This window comes from Cryptotermes secundus, unplaced genomic scaffold (genome assembly GCF_002891405.2).
Source record: "Cryptotermes secundus unplaced genomic scaffold, Csec_1.0 scaffold574, whole genome shotgun sequence".
NCBI classification, from domain to species: Eukaryota; Metazoa; Arthropoda; class Insecta; order Blattodea; family Kalotermitidae; genus Cryptotermes; species Cryptotermes secundus.
The window spans coordinates 13,642-30,513 of record NW_019739958.1 but is presented as its reverse complement, the minus strand read 5'-3'; the positions used below and the strand labels follow the sequence as shown (position 1 = coordinate 30,513).

The following is a 16,872-nucleotide window of genomic DNA, read 5'->3' as shown; positions in this document are numbered from 1 at the left end:
GTTTTGTCCGGTCATCTGTCAAGATTCGAGGCACCATCTTCACGGAAAAGTTTCTCATTCCCAAATTCTCCGTAATAACATGTTGCATTGTTTCCCTGTTCATATTCAGTTTTTCTGCTATTAGTCTCACACCTGAACTTCGATCTGAGCGCACCAAGGTTCATACTCTATCCACATTTGCATCTGTCCTCCGCTTCTTTGGCTGCCCACTTCTTGGGTCATCTTGCACATCTTCTCGCCCTCCCTTGAACCGTCTATGTCGTTCAGAAACACTTGATTACGAGTACTTCATAGCGTATTCACCATAAGCCACGTTTCACTAGCACTTTTACCAGTCTTCTCACAAAACTTGATGTTTATCCGCTGCTCCATATTCTTGTCACTCGATTTTCGCCAACAGCATACCGCGGACACGTACTGTTTCCTCTGCTGCTTGGGAACGAAGGGCTCATTTGGTCTGCTCATGTAAACGCAAAGTTGAAACATGTGCAGACATGCTTGGGTACATGAGTTTGCCTGAATCAACGCCCCAGCTACACTCTGCGGCCATTCCGGGAATTAAATTGTCACACCTTGTACAGTAAATCTTCGCTAATCAGGATCGAAATATGTGAAAAGTGAAAAATCCTGTTTACAGTTCACAGTTCACACTTAAAGACACATGGCATTCCGAAAGGCAGATGAGTCACTTGTTTGTTCACACAAAACCTGACAGTATCGTCAAACTTGTATTATTACCTATTATTTCGTTACAAAAGCCAGCCGGTTGATGCTGCTTAGGGAAATAATACTAATATATAATTATACTAATAACCAGACGAAACACATTGTGTGGGCAAAATGCAGGGCTTTAGAATGTTGAAGCGCGGGATATATAGTTTACGGGATTTCAAGGATAAGGGCGGCCGACTGTTACACAGCGCACCCGTCTCCGTGCGAGATAAACCCGCACAACAGGGAACACTGGGAAATCCTTTTCGTGCTTTATGTAACGACGTTGGTGGCAGCTCAGTCCATACAGAATAGGACGGTAGGATTGGTGAGGATGTGGAAGATAGCGGCCGAAGCGTATGGTACTATCCTAGCATTTGCCTAGAGGGACTGAAGAAACCACGAAAATCCTCAGTCAAGATTCGAACCAAGCACCTATCAAATTAAAATCTGTAGCTTTACTTCTTGGCCAGTCTGTTTGGTTCTTCTCATAACGCACCTGCAACCACTACCCCGCTACTTTCTGCTGTAATTCTCCTGACCACAATGTATCAGCAACCACTGCCCCACGACTTCAAGACATGGCCATGCCTAAAGTCACTGCCTGTGTGCCTGGTAATGCAGGCGCATGTTGTATAGTGCCTAAGCATAACGTAGTTAAAATTTCTGTTTGTGAAAGTAAGTAAAGTAAAGGCATCCCTGTGACCGGCAGTGGAGGCCCATAGGGTTGTGAGACGTTGAAGCTCCCACATTTTCTAGACAATCGGCTCATAGATGGCGGCAAGGTTGTCAGCCATACGCGCCGGCCGCCATTTACCCCCAGGAATATTCCTGGTACTCATCTCTTAGAGGCTGAGTCGACCCCAGGGGCATAGTGCGGCTGGAAGGATTAGGTAAATTAAAAAAAATACAATGACCTCATCGGGACTTGAACCCGCTACATTCCGGCTTGTAGCATAGTGCCTCAACCAACTACGCTACCGCGTGCCTCAAAATTTCAGTTTGTACCTCACAGAAAACATGCCGTGTCTCTGTTACAAAGACGAATGTAAATTCTGTTCAGGGAGAACCGTACGAAGCACATAAATACACGGCGTGGACGAACTGCAGAACTTTTGAGCGTTAATGGTACACGTAGGTCTGTCTGTACCCTAAGCTGTTAACAAATTCCTACGTAAGGTAAGGTAAAGGTGTCCATGTGATTAATTACTTATGCACCACGCCATGAAGACATATTGGGGAGTGGAGGTATAGATTCACCTTTCTTGACTTCTGCACTAGATGGAGGTGAGTGGTCAGCTTCATATCCTTGCCGCTTTACCCCCGAGAAAAGAGCCCCCGATACCCAGTCTGAACGCTATGGAGAGCAGAAAATTCTTGCACTGCCGGGAATCAAACCCAGGCCGTCCAGACCGTAACCCGTCGCTGTATCGACTCCTAACAGTTTTGTACCCAGAGAGAACAGATACCGCACGGTACAAATGAAAGGCATTGCAAAAGATAGCTTATCACTCCCGCCAAGTGACGACACTTCAGCATCCACTCACCAATGTCACTTGTCAGCACAGATAACCGCAGGACAGTCGACACGCTCAATATTTTTCTTATTCTTCCCTCAGATGTCACGTGATTCGAATCCGCCATTACAGTGATCAGATAGAACGTGATGCCGTTTCACGGCGCTGCTTCAGCCGTAGCGGAAATGCGACAAGAAGCCATTTCGGGCTGTCTACAAGTGCTATTGCAGCAATTGTGTGCCGCAGGGCTCGAACTGGGTACTTGCAGAACACAAGATGGCCACTGTCTCGCTGAACAGTTTCCTGCTGTGACACAACAATTGTGAGAGATTGTGGCAAACACTTCTGTACGTCCAAGTTTAGTGCTCTATCGTCCTGAAGATGTAAGCAATATTTTCATCTGAAACTATCCGGCTATACAACGTCCAAAGACAGGATGACTGGCTGTAATTAACTGCAAATAATACGGAAATCCTGACTCCGGGACTTGGCAGGAAGGACTGCGGAAGTCCACGACAGCTTCCGTCTGAACAGCTAGTGTCTGGATCCCAACCGATCACCTCTCGAACAGAAGTCTAGAGCGTTACCGCTACATTAACCTTCTCGGTTTGTACGGTGCCACGAGACAGAAATACTGCCATGTATAGAAGTCAGCCACACAGTGCTGTATATTGCAATAGGAATGAAATTAAATAAAGCTAATTTGCAAATATACATAGATACCAATCGTATAATTGGTGAGACTTTAGTGAATTATAAATACAAATATGCCTATATACATATATAAAGATGTTTCAACACAAAGGGGCTGTTTTCATTCAACGTGTAGGCTATAATAAGATCCGAATTATATAGAGAGAAACACATTGCTGCTGTTCCATCCGCCCGTCAGCAGCAACAACCAGAAATGGATGGTATATAACATAATCCCAGCAAGAGATTCACTGCGGGAACTTGATCCTCAATGTGTTCCTCTAGCCATGGCAGACACTTGTCCTTCAACGTGTTCCTCTAGCCACTGCAGACACTTGTCCTTCAACGTGTTCCTGTAGCCACTGCAGACACTTCTCCTTCAATGTGTTTCTCTAGCCACTGCAGACACTTGTCCTTCAACGTGTTCCTCTAGCCACTGCAGACACTTGTCCTTCAATTTGTTTCTCTAGCCACTGCAGACACTTGTCCTTCAATGTGTTTCTCTAGCCACGGCAGACACTTTTCCTTCAATGTGTTTCTCTAGCCACTGCAGACACTTGTCCTTCAACGTGTTCCTCTAGCCACTGCAGACACTTGTCCTTCAACGTGTTCCTCTAGCCACTGCAGACACTTGTCCTTCAACGTGTTCCTCTAGCCACTGCAGACACTTGTCCTTCAACGTGTTCCTCTAGCCACTGCAGACACTTGTCCTTCAACGTGTTCCTCTAGCCACTGCAGACACTTGTCCTTCAACGTGTTCCTCTAGCCACTGCAGACACTTGTCCTTCAACGTGTTCCTCTAGCCACTGCAGACACTTGTCCTTCAACGTGTTCCTCTAGCCACTGCAGACACTTGTCCTTCAACGTGTTCCTCTAGCCACTGCAGACACTTGTCCTTCAACGTGTTCCTCTAGCCACTGCAGACACTTGTCCTTCAACGTGTTCCTCTAGCCACTGCAGACACTTGTCCTTCAACGTGTTCCTCTAGCCACTGCAGACACTTGTCCTTCAACGTGTTCCTCTAGCCACTGCAGACACTTGTCCTTCAACGTGTTCCTCTAGCCACTGCAGACACTTGTCCTTCAACGTGTTCCTCTAGCCACTGCAGACACTTGTCCTTCAACGTGTTCCTCTAGCCACTGCAGACACTTGTCCTTCAACTTGTTTCTCTAGCCACTGCAGACACTTGTTCCTCGACTCCTCCATTGTCCTCCAAGGCACTGTGTCCGCATCCAGCCAGTGGGACTCACCATGTTGGTGCGTGCTGTAGCCCGGCTGAGAGAGAACCAGGTCGTCATAAGCTGACAGCATCCTCCAGAAGCCTGAGTTTGTGTCATAACAATCATCATCTTCATCAACTGCCTCTGCCGTTGCTGGGACATTCCGCGGTTTGGTTTTCATTTTCATTTCTTTAACATTCTCTTCGTCCTGATCTTCGTCGTCTCCTTCTTCGTAACTTTCGTTTTCTTCCTCCTTTGGTGTTCCTGTCTTAAATTCATCAATACTTCGGGCAATCGAGTTCAGTATCCCAGACGTTAGCGGGGACTTCTTTTGGCGCCCTTGGGAGTGCCTCGCGAGTGTCCGCTGTTGCGCATCTCGTATTATGAATTTTGGGTCCTCCGCCATCATGGTTGTCACAGACGACGGACAATAGGCATCCAGACTTTCTTCTGCAGGAAAGAAAAGTGTCAAACAGTTTCAAGTTGCAGGTTATTTATGAACATTCAAAAGGACACATAACAAATAGATATCTATCCTTTAAAAAATGACGGCGATCCAAGCAAACAAATGCATCACCGCACAGAAAATACTGCATGTTAATTATAATAACTACCATATTAGTGAAATGATGCCAGTTTATTCTGTAATTCACGATATATATATGGATGTCCCTGTGCTTAAGTAACTAAGCACTGCGCCATAAAGGTGTATGGGGGAATGAATGCATAGATCCACGTATTCTTGACCTTGGCACTAGTTGAGGGAGAAAGTGGTCAGCTTCACGCCCCGGCCGAATTAACCCCAGGAAATAAGCTCAGTACCCACTGGATAGGAAGCTGAGTGGGCCCCAGTGCCGGTCTGGACAACGTGGAGCAGAGAAAATTCTTGACCCGTAGCCAGTCGGTATACGGACTGCGCTCTCCCAGCTACTATACGTATATATACGAGTATAAACTACGGGTACAAAATAAAGATTATTTTTATTTTGGCTCAGATAATACATGTATTTACCATTATTCTTCAAACGGAAATACTTCATTCACTTCCTGGAAAATCATGTTTAAAGTGATTCTTAATTTATTCCTTTAAGAAAATGTAAAGATAATACAGCATCTGAATGAAAATTGTGATAAATGCAGCAAATGAATAAATCCAAGAAACTTAATGAACTGCACGCGATTTTTGTGATTGCGAAACGTGACAGCTCATCGCTCAGAGAGACAAATAGTGTTCGGGCCACAAGAGGAGAATGGACAACAATGACTATGAGTTTCCAGTTTCCTACCGTGGACCTAGTAGAGAACACCTACAAATATCATGAAAGTTACAGTGAACTGTTGGCCATGTGCAGAATGTTAGGGCGATGTGCAAGTTTTGAGGTTAAGTTTCGGCGCGATTCCAATCCTCATTCCCCATTCATTTTTTAATTGAATGAGAGAGTTTCAATCCATTCATTTGAGCGCAATTTGTTCTTAAAGAGACTAATAACATCTCGAGCGAATTACGAATTGCCCGGTTGTTGGCGTCCTAAATAAACGACGCTGGAATCATTTTGTTACGTAGGAGCAAAGAGGAGCCAATATCACATCGTGCTTCGGAAAGTGACAAATGCCGAAGTTAAGCCTGGAAGATAGTAAAAAATAGATATTAAGCAAATTGTTTCTGATGACCTGATATGGATTTAACTGGCTCTGGAGAAAGTAAAGGTAAAGCTATCCCTGTAGCAGGCAGTGGAGGCCCATAGGGTTGTGAGACGTCGAGGCTCCCACATTATCTAGACAATCGGCTCACAGATGGCGGTGAGGTTATCAGCCTTACGCGCCGGCCGCCCTTTACCCCCAGGAAGATTCCTGGTACTCATTTCTGTTAGAGGCTGAGTCGACCCCAGGGCCATAGTGTGACTGGAAGGATTAGGTCAACTGAAAAGTCCTATAATATTGAAAAATGGAAAATTTGTGTCCCACTAGGAATTGAGCCAGAATAGCTCAGTCGGTATAGCGATAGGTTACAGGCTTGACAGCTGGGGTTCGATTCCCGGCAGAGGCAAATTTGTTCTCTTCCCCAAATGGTCCAGTCCGGCTCTGGGTCCCACCCAACCTCCTATTCAATGGGTACCGGGAGTCTATTTCTACGGGGTTAAAGATGCCAGGGCGTGATGGAAACCACTCATCTCGATCTGGTGCAGAGACCAAGAGCGATGGAGCTATACCTCCACTCCCCCTTATGTCTTCATAGCGTAGAGCTAATTAATTAAGCACAGGGACATATTAACCTTTTCACCTTTACCTTTACATAGAAAAGGAATTGGTTCTACAAGAAGGAAACATTTCTCTCTCCTTGCTTGTCCCATGGAGGAAGTGAGAATCATATTTTTAACGTGTGTGTGCGTGCGCGCGTGTGTGTCGGATAACTTCTGAACGAACTGAGATTTTCTTAATATCTGACGTACACACCGAGCCTTCAAGGAACCGTCCTATATTCATGCATTTCAGTTATCTATAATACCAACATGGCGGCCGGGCAAACTTCTGACGTTGAAAGGAGAACAGCATTATTTAATGTATGTTCCTGTAATTTTGATTGGGGATAATAGTTTAAAACCTTTTTAAAAACATTAAAAACATTTTTATTTTTTGCGTACGAATAATATATGGAAAAACATGGCGCCTTTTCGAAACATAAGGAATTAGCTACTGATCTGATATTGAGGCTAATAAACTGTGTAAAGTTCTGTATGCACATAGATTATAAACGCACCCATAAATTCTGCATGAAACTTCCTTTATATTTTTAAGAGTGAGAAATACGGCGTTACTGCAAATTTTTAGGTTATAATGAAGCAGATTAGCTGAGTAGAGCTCTCCCATAATTTTATTGAATCCGAAAGTTCATTGCCCTACACACAAGAGCCCGCAAAGTGTCCGTACCTTGAGCCAGATGTATCCAGTCCACTTTTTTCCGTGCTTATCCTTGGAGAGACATATTAAGTAATATTAGTCTCCAGTCTATGTGCAGGTTTTACAGAAAGTCTCTTTCCTTAAGGTTTTCGTACCAGAACTCTTCTCCCACCCGTGCTACATGCTCCACCAATTTCATCCTCCGTGTTTTGATTATTCTAATAATATTTGTCAAGGAGTAAAATTATAAAGCTAACTAGTTCTCGCCATCCCCCTGTTGCTTTCTCAATCTTGGGCCCAAATATAAACCTCTATAGCCTGCTCTCAAACTCCATCGGTCTACTTTCTTCCCTCAACGTGATGGACCAAGTTTCATACCCGTACAGAACACGAGGCAACATTAAATTTTTGTACACATTAATCTTTACTTGACCGCTTCTGTGGTCTAGTGTTCAGAGTTCCTGGCAACAGATCCAGAGATCCCGGGTTCGATTCCCAGCACCACAAGATTTTTCTGAGAAGTAGGGGCTCTGGAACGGGGTTCACTCAGCCTCGTGAGGATAATTGAGGAGCTATTTCAAGGGAATAGCGGCTCCGGTCTAGGAAACCGAAATTATCGGCCTTGGGGATTCGTTACGCTGACCACATGACACCCTCTATGTGCTAAAAGTTGACACTAACTTCGCCGGCAAGCGGCAGTCGCTCGGTCGGTATGGTTTGCTTGCGAACTCAAGCCATGGAATTTGTTTTTGTTTTGTTTTGTTAATCTTTACCTCATTTTATAGCAAGTGAGAAGACAAAATTTCGGAACAGAATGGTAACAAGAATTACCCAAATTGAACCTGTACTTAATTTCTTCACGAATGTGGTTCTTATATGAGTACTCGTATGTCAGTGTCGTTTCTAACCATTTGAAATTTGTCACGTTTTCTTTTATGTGACAAGTTTGCCGTAGCCAGAATCTACACATCGCTGCAAATCACGCACAGAAACGGAACGCTGAATTGTGAGATTATTAATTCTCCCACTTCTAACTAACTCTACCCTTCAGAGTCTGTATGCTGACGGTAGTGTTCTCTGAAGAACCGGTGGCTCCTGCTTTACTTAAATATGTAATACAGACTGAAGAGCCCATAGGTTCTTTGCAGAACTACCTTTTCACTTCTCATTGAAGACGACTCGGTAATATGAGCCACAATTTCGCGAACCCTTTCTAAACTTAATTCATGAAAAAGACATCGGCAACACCGCTGAGCTTACTTGCCGGGTCTCTTGACTCCGTCAGAGCTTTCTTGAACTCGGATGAGAAGGCCATTACTTCCCCGTCGACAGATGTTCGATTCCTAGCAGACACTCTTCTGAGACATTCATCCTCTGCCACATCAGAGAAAGGGATTGAGACCTGCGAGGATTGGTCACTGCCGTTTAACGGTGATACAGTGTCGAACACACGGTCGCTAGCGGGCAGAAGTACCAGCAGGTCTGTTGCACATTGCAGTATGCCGCATCCTGGCACCTCACTGCCTGCCTCTTCCTCAGCTTGAAGCATGTCCGGCGCATTGAAATCACTGACGGTTGCGGGAGAGAGACGGCAGTCTGCGCGGCGCGGTGTGGGGGCGTCCATGTTGCGCGTCTGTAGGACTGCATGTAAGCAATTAGCGATAAGGGCAGCAGTTAGAGCTTATAGTAGACTCTATCAAAAGAGATGGGTTCAACCCTTCAGCAGAGTAGCAACTACATATACCACCTGCTCTGTATTCTGTCCACAGATTCCATTATGCGTTTCGTATGAATCTCACAATAAACAGCGATTCTACCTCAGACAGCAACATCGGGTTGGTCTTTGTAATTGAGTCCATGTCTCGAGAAGAATGTCACCTGCGTGTGAGTGGGGAATCCCGAGGAAGGTGCATGAACCATCAGCTAAGCAAGTGTTCGGAGAGTCAGAAGCGTGCAAGAACTGGGCGAATGCTATAAAACCCCGATCTTGTAGCTTGGAGTGGACTGAGCATGCTATTAGAGTGTATCAAACTAGAGTGGCTAAGAAAATCTGTCGAAAGGAAATCCGAACATGGAATCAAAGTAGAGGGCCCACTTTTAAACGGCTGGAAGGTGGAGAAAATGATTTACAAGATCCGAAATTGAAGAGGCAAATAAAGGAATGGGGGGGGGGCTGCCGTAAGGTTGGCAAGGTCCTCAGAGTACCTAACATCAAGGACAACGTAGTCACAAATTAATTATTAAATAATTCCGGAGGATAACAAGGTTTGTGCAATTATGAGTGTGGTGTAATAAGTCGGTGTGCTGTGTTGCTATAGCAAGTGGCTGTTTCAAGGCCATTTCATTTAATTTATGAAGATACAGACATATTATTTTCAGGCAATATCTTTTGAAGCCTGATGTCGTTCTGTATACAGTAAACCCTCCCTAATCCGGAATAATGTGGGGGGTTAGAGGTCATCCGGATTAGTTAAGCAAAAGTTAGCACTAAAAGGAAAAAGAAACTTAGAACAGAAATAAATGGAAAATGTAACGATAGAAGTAGTGCTGATGAAAATAAATAACAAAACGTCACTGTAGAGCGTTTATTTAAAAAGTATGAAAAGACAATACATTTATTCGTCAATAGAAGACTCAGAAGTTATACTTGTTTTCGAACGTAATAATGCAGATTTGGAAGAACTGTCAAGTTTTATCTGAACAGACAAGTGATTCATCTGCCTTCCTAAATGTCATGTGTCATTTTAAAGAACGTACTCAACTGTGAACAGCGTTTATAATTTTTCAAATATTTCGATCCGGATTAACTGTAACCAGATTAACGAGGGTTTACTGTAATATTAAAAACTCAGTTCCTACCATACAGAAAACACGGCATGTGTGCACCAGAAAACAACCGATTAACGCTGTTTATTCTGAGAATCATATGCATTACGTAAAGGCACTCTCTATGCAAAATGCAGACTTTCCTCACTTACTACTTCCGATCCGCCTTGAACTGCTATCCCAGAATTGTGGGGGGCTGAAACGTCACGTCACGTCACGTCACGTCACGTCACATATATCTCATATAATGAGAGCGTGATGATCTTCAGCTGTTTACACAAGCACCTCATGTTGTTGCAATAGGGTAACCTCAAAATGGCGTCTTGCCGAGGTGGTCTCATTGACTTGTACGTATGTTGGTTGCTATGCAACTGGTCAGCACTCCACAGAACAGAGAGTCGGCTGGTACGAATCAATGCTACACGCTGATAAAATTCACTCCACTGACCTTCACAAAGCCATCAGCGTAATGCCCGCTGAAAATTCAGAGGGAAGCCTTGTAACTGCCTAAAATAATTGGCATATTTAGCCGTTTGCCTATGTTTTTTAAGTATGCCGTGGAACTTGGAATTCTTTTGTGAGGTCTTGAGCAAGAAATCTGAGAATAAGGCAATTTCTGCCACCTATGTTAGGTCCAGAGAGGTCCAGCCAATCGGGGTAGATCCTGCGGATGATGGTTTCCAGATGTGGAAAGAGGATGACGTGATTTTTGTGGTTTTAACGGATAGAAATATATACATTCGATGCAGGGGTGAACTCTGTTCGAATGCAGCCAATTGGCAATAAGGAACTGGTGTTAGCGACGGACGCCACTGCTTGAAGGCGATGCGTCGCTGGTACGGTTCATCTCGGGCGGGGCTTTTTGTTTCAATTTGATAGTCAACGGACATGTTTTGTGAGTTCGGAAATTAGTTATAATAAATTAGCGCCAGTAGTGACTAAATTGACGCGAGGTTAGAAAGCGAGCACCTCGTTATGACTCGTCGCTTCTGCGAATTAAGTAACTCATTGTTAAGGGTATAAACTGGCCAAGTAAAATAAATACATTTACCATCAAAATGAATTATCGTGGTTTGTCGTATGGCGCATGACCGCTGTGTTTACCTGCTAATGCGACCCTTGGGGCAAAGGGAAACGTTTGTCAGCTGAATTACCCACCTTTACCCACTCACACCTCAGCTAAACACCGCCCAAGCAGGAGGTCGTAAAGTAACCCCCCCCCTCTCTCTCTCTCGGTCTTTGTAGCGTTAAACCTTTCAATTCTGAAATTCATTATAGATAATATGCTGGTACTGATTAATGCAGAGGGTGAAGCATTACGATCTGAGATTCATAAACTCCTCAGTTTTATTTGAAATAAGGAACAATTGCCTGATCAGTGGAAGGAGTCTGTTTAACCTCTATTACAAAGATCAACAACCATTTGCCGCTGGCTAGGGAAATAATCGCTGATTATTGTGAGAACCATACGAAACACGTAAACACGCGCACTGTGTGGGAGAATTGCAAAATGTCTGTATGTTGTATCATGTGTTTGCAGTAACGACTGGGCATTATAGGCTCGACAGTGCAGCCCTCATAGGCACGTGGGCACACTAAAGACACGGAGAGTTGCCGAGAGAGAAATCGTGAACTTGCTTAGAAATTTTCATGACGTCCAAAAAAAAATATATATTTTTTTTTTCTCTTTACAGATGGAGCTCTCATAGTAGAAAGTAAGGTGCATCATACGAGAAGAGGAAATATGTATATAAATGTTAGTTTTGATTTAGAAAGTGTAAACTGCAGCGTTCAATCAGGTAGTTAAGAATCTGCTCCAGCCTTCCAGATCCTAAGAAGGGACCACATTATTCACATTTACAGATTGATGCATTTAAAACAAGTGCCATAACAGGAAACGCATTTTAAATCTCAGAATATGACGGCCGCTTTTTCTGGATCCCCGCATCTAACATCCCTTCAATACTTGTGTCGGGTTTCCAAGGAACACACGTACCACAACTACCCAAGAAGCATACAGCAACTGAAAGCTAATACTGGAAATACCGCTGGCTGCATCACGGCGGAAACTCCTGCACGTGACCCTCGGAACGCGGTCATACATCCGTTCAGAGCAATGGAGGCCACTTCCGGGGTGCTCTGTGGCCACTGACTTATGTTTCACGTTCCGTGAGATATGGAACACAGTATCTACAGTGTTCTCTCTTTGGCTATGGTTTGAAATGGACAGTCGCTTTCGTCAGTGGAAAGCAACAGAGGAATGTGGGCGTTAGTTCCTAATTTATGTGGCTTGCCTTAACTCTTCTGCTAGTCTCTTCTTCGGGGAAGTTGGCCAAGCTATTATGCAGAGTGAAACCTGAGACCAGCGGCGACAGACATTCTGTGTTTGAACTGTCACCTGTGTCAAGTTCGAGCTAATGACATGCGAAGCCTTGCGCTTTGTTTGCTTGGCTTTCACTCGAGAGCTTCTTCGGTAAATTCCTGGCATCCGGGTACCCCGACTTCCTGTAGTTTCTCGGTTTGCGGTCAGTCTTTGAGAGCATAATGGTGAATATACAAGTACGAACCATCTATGAGTATTTTAACATGAAACACTCCTCATTTTACCCATAAAATGTGCCTACTTGTTTCATATGTTTATCGCAACAAACAGGGATTTTTCTTACATGGAATTTGCCCATTGTCTAGACTCCAAAGTATCAGACGATATGTCACAATGTTTAGGAAATCTGATCTGCTCCATTTCTCAGGTGAGGGCTATCTACTGAGATGGGTGTGTTAGAAACAGTTCATGCAAACGACACTGACCCACCACAGTAGCTAAACCCACCTGAAGACGGGAGCAGCTCTATGTCCCGAAACGTCCTGTTATATTTCAGATTATCAGACGATTGGCGAAGTTCATAAAGTCGCAACACGTCATCATCAGAATCTTCGAGAAACGAGTGTTTTCCTTCACAACATTAACCGGTTAGTCCTTGTAGTTCAGACTCAACGTGTTTTGAATCAGGGTGGAACTAAATAATTAAAATATAATTTGGACAACCTTCACAGTTTTAGGGATTAGCAACGATAGTCATGTAGTGGTGCTCTGTCCAAATGGGCCTGATCTCGATAATAATATATAAGATTTTTTTTTTAACTTTGTCCATCGTCCGATATTGTAGAAAAAACCATACAGAGTATAACCTTTCGGAAACTTGATCTGACTTAGTCCTCAGGTGAAAGGGAGGCACCTGTTGGGTTCGTTATATAAAGCTAACCTCATTCACTGGTCACCTCTTTCTAATGGACCCAACAGATTATGTGTCTCTCCCCTTTCACCTGAGGACGGAAACAGATACAGTTTCCGAAATGTTGTGTTCTCTGCGTTTTTTAGAATACCGGACGATGGACAAAGTCCGGAAACCCAGTGATTCGAGCGTTATATACAACATCGTCAGAACCCTTTAGAATCTACGTGAATCTGGGGCATTGTTGGCATGACGAGTGGCAAAGGAAGTCTAAAATTACAAATATAAATCACTCCGTCACAATTTGTAATTGTTAATGTGACGGACCAGAATGAAACAAATCAAAATCGAAGTCTAAAATATTCAGAGAAATACCTCCCCCCAAAAAATCACATTTCGAGAGTTCTGGAAGTGAAACCACATCTCCGCGATAAGAAGCCTATATCCAGCATCCTTAGCAATGGAGTGGCTGAAATACTTCAGTAGATAAGTAGCGAAGTAACTGACTACTGCTAAGTAAGTAAGGGAGTAAATACAAACAACTACCCACCTAAACTTGCGAGGTTTGATTACCGACCTAAGTAAGTGGCTAGAATTTCTTATGTCATCGATAAATTACCAAGAGCGTCGCCAGAATATTTCCAAAGGGGAACAGACAAATTTCTAAGGGAGTTCAGCCAGAAAATTTGCTTAAAACTTGTGTTTAAGCCATTTAAGGTAATTTTTACTGCTCTCCCTATGTTATTCAGAATAGAAAGATATTTTTGAAAATGTATATGTAATTTTCATTATCAGTGTTGGGTATATTTTCTTACTCCTTCAATTGCGATCATTTTCCAAAAAACTGAAGAGAGGTAATTCATTTGTCCCGCTTTTTCTCTGTCGGCGCCCACAGTCATATAGTATGCTTGTTTTTTATTAATATTAATTTATATAATTGTAGTTGTAATTGTATTTACACTGTATTAACACTGTGTGTGAGGCCGCGCCATAGCTCAAGCGGTTCGTGGCTGGCTTCCCACCGCGGCGGCTCGGGTTCGATCCCGGGTCTGGTCAAGTGGGATTTGTGGTGGACAAAGTGGCACTGGGACAGGTTTTTCTCCTAATACTTCGGTTTCCCCTGCCAATCTTAATTCCACCAATTGCTCCAAAATCACCCTCACCTATCATCTGGGGCTGGTACAATAGGCCAGAAGTGGCCGCAGTAAAAGGGACCTAGTCCCACCCCACTAGCAATAAAGGAAAACATTGTGTGTATTGTGTCCTTTATTGTTTGTGTAGTTTTGTGTGCTGTGTTTTGTTTGAGTGTGGTGTGTTATTTTGTGTGATGTTATTTGTGTGTTGTGTCTTACTGTAGCACCACTTCCACCGGGCAAAACCCCATTTCTAGTTAAAATAAATACCAATAAAATAAAGTTTGTTGCGAAACCCGAGGGGTTTACCCCCACACGGTGGAGTACGGAAGCACACGTACCCACTCTCGTCTGCTGTGAAATTATCATACAAGTATACGTGCTTCTTGCAGACTTACAACAATGATGCGCAGATAGGAGAATCTTCAGCTTGCGCCACAGCCTTGCTATGCGGCGTCAAGGCGAACTACGAGACCGTAGGAATCGACTCCGAAGGCAGATTGAATAACTGCCACTCAAGCTTGTCGTCGAGGGTGCCGTCCCTGTTCAACTGGGCCCAGGAACAAGGTGAGACGAATTCTGACCTTGACAACAAACAAGGGTGAAAGGTCAGCTGCACGTTCCGGCCTCACTGCCTCCAATGTAGCCAGTTACTTTACTGACTAAGCTATCCAGACTCAAATTAAGAAGAAGTTTTCTTTAAAATTAGTAAAAAGGAAATGTTTAGCAATGTAAAGTTTCCTAATTTAGAGTAGGGGTTTCCAACTTTTCCCAAGTGAGATAACGCAGTCTTAACGAAATATGCTGTATTTTAGCCACGTGGAGGGCGAAAATGATTTATAAACGTTTTAGAATCGGTTCTTAGCTGAAAGAAAACACAGCCTACACCCATTACAAAATTCAACTGTGTTAGCTGGACCAGTCTCTGCCTGTTCTGAGAAACGGATGAAACACAAACACATTGTATCGCTGAACTTTCAAAGACGTTCTAAATTAGCACTCACACTTCTCACAGTCCCTGCGCAACTTCGTCGATGTATTAAAATTCACACTTCAAAGCCATTCAAACTTCCTATTATTCGAAAACTACATGTTTCGGACCAACGGGCTGCTATCATCATTTGTGCAAGATTGTAAAGGAAACTGCTGCTCCGTTGTCGCGCTCTTGAACTTGGCATTTTAAACAACAAAATAAGAACAAACTCCGTGGTTGTAGTCAGCAAGCGAACTCTACCGACCGAGCGAACGCCGTTTGTCGGCGAAGTTTGTGCCAACTTCTGCGGATAGAGGGTGTCACGTGGTCAGGGCAACGAATCTGTAGTCAGTCAGACCACAGTGCGGTAGTGTACTTTGCATTTTAAATGTGTAAAATGCTTATAGAGTATTTTCAAATTATTTTAAAATATAATGTCGTGATTATTTTGTCACGTGCTCAGATGTGCAGAGCGGCGTGAGCCTGGCCGCTCACATGTGGCAGGCTTCAGGCAGGTGCCCACCAAAGGCGCCTGAGGTTGCAGATAGAAGCATTTCACCTGCTGTGGATCATCTGCAGAGATGTGAGGTCGTTATCAAAGTTAATGCGAACGCAACTGTCACAGAGGAACTCGGGTTCATGACGAAGAGTGCAAGAAAATCAGCAAAAACTGAGCGTGAGATTTCTCAACTCACTGGCAGGAGACCTAGCTTATAGGGCATGTAATCACTGAATTGGAGGAAGAAGAAAAACCTCGACAGTCACACGAAACTGGGGCCGCACTGCAAGCAGGTGCTCTGTCACATTTCAGTCATCTAAGTTACGCTGCCCTATAGTCTTGCAGGAACGTACGAAACTCCCCGAAACGTTTGGTAACCACCAACGAGGCTTCACAGTGTCATGACTCAAGCCACACTCTAAATCTACATCGCTGTGTTGTTTCCTGGGAACTAATTACTGTTTACTGTGAGAATTACACCTAACACGTACTGTGTGAGCAAAGTGCTCAGTTTTGTAATGATAGTTATAGTAACTAGTGTGCTCTAAAGGGTTAAGATTATGTGCTTCCCTGCGACAGAGGTAAGCGCTGCACTGTACGGGCCTAACGAGTCCTCTTCTACAGGGAAGGCTACAGGACTGGTTAGCAACGCGCGACTCACGCACGCGACGCCCGCGGCAGGCTATGCACACTCGGCGAGTCGCTATTGGGAGGACGACAGCAAGATGCCGCCAGCGTCGCGACGCACCTGCAAGGACATTGCGCGCCAGCTGGTAGAGGATCAACCGGGTCGAAGCATCAATGTAAGTAGTAAGCACTAGCGCGTTGCAGCTGGCAGTCTGAAGTCGGGGAGACAGAGCTTTCGGGTGGGGATTTAGCTCGTTGGGGGTCACAGACTTCAGGGCGTCATCCGTTAATTTCACTTTCAGGTAAAGTGCTTAATTAAGCACGACGCCATGAAGATTCGTGGGGGAGAGCTGATGGTTCGAAACATTCTTACTGTGTCACTAGATGAAGGGGAACTCTTAGCGTTACTCCCGGCAGATTTATCGCGGAAGATGGACACCGGAACTGGATCCTGTGGAAAATACATGCATCTCTTCAATTCTAAGAGATCGAACCCCGTTTCTTTGTTCGTCAAGCCCTTAATCTGGGCATTACACCGAAAC

The 16,872-nt window shown here is 44.2% G+C and overlaps 2 protein-coding genes across 2 annotated transcripts in view; one reads left to right on the top strand and one right to left on the bottom strand.

Annotated features, from left to right (window-relative positions):
• Positions 1 to 16,872, top strand: part of LOC111872157 (alkaline phosphatase, tissue-nonspecific isozyme) — an 86,104-nt gene that overhangs the window by 62,842 nt on the left and 6,390 nt on the right. The window contains exons 3-4 of the mRNA XM_023865750.2: positions 14,624 to 14,798; positions 16,328 to 16,506. Of these exons, the coding sequence (XP_023721518.1) occupies positions 14,624 to 14,798; positions 16,328 to 16,506 (354 nt within the window). The remainder of the gene's footprint in view (positions 1 to 14,623; positions 14,799 to 16,327; positions 16,507 to 16,872) is intronic.
• On the bottom strand, positions 3,314 to 8,782 carry LOC117282932. The gene is made up of 2 exons (XM_033754553.1): positions 8,300 to 8,782; positions 3,314 to 4,591 (listed from the first exon to the last, which is right to left on the bottom strand). Exons 1-2 carry the CDS (start codon positions 8,661 to 8,663, stop codon positions 4,041 to 4,043), a joined length of 915 nt encoding a protein of 304 aa, XP_033610444.1. The 5' UTR covers positions 8,664 to 8,782; the 3' UTR covers positions 3,314 to 4,040.

Coding starts and splice junctions, on each gene's coding strand:
- LOC117282932 (XM_033754553.1), bottom strand. CDS start 8,663: ATGGACGCCCCCACACCGCGCCGCGCAGACTGCCGTCTCTCTCCCGCA. Junction 4,592..8,299: donor GGAGTCAAGAGACCCGGCAA/GTAAGCTCAGCG, acceptor TCTTTCCTGCAG/AAGAAAGTCTGGATGCCTAT.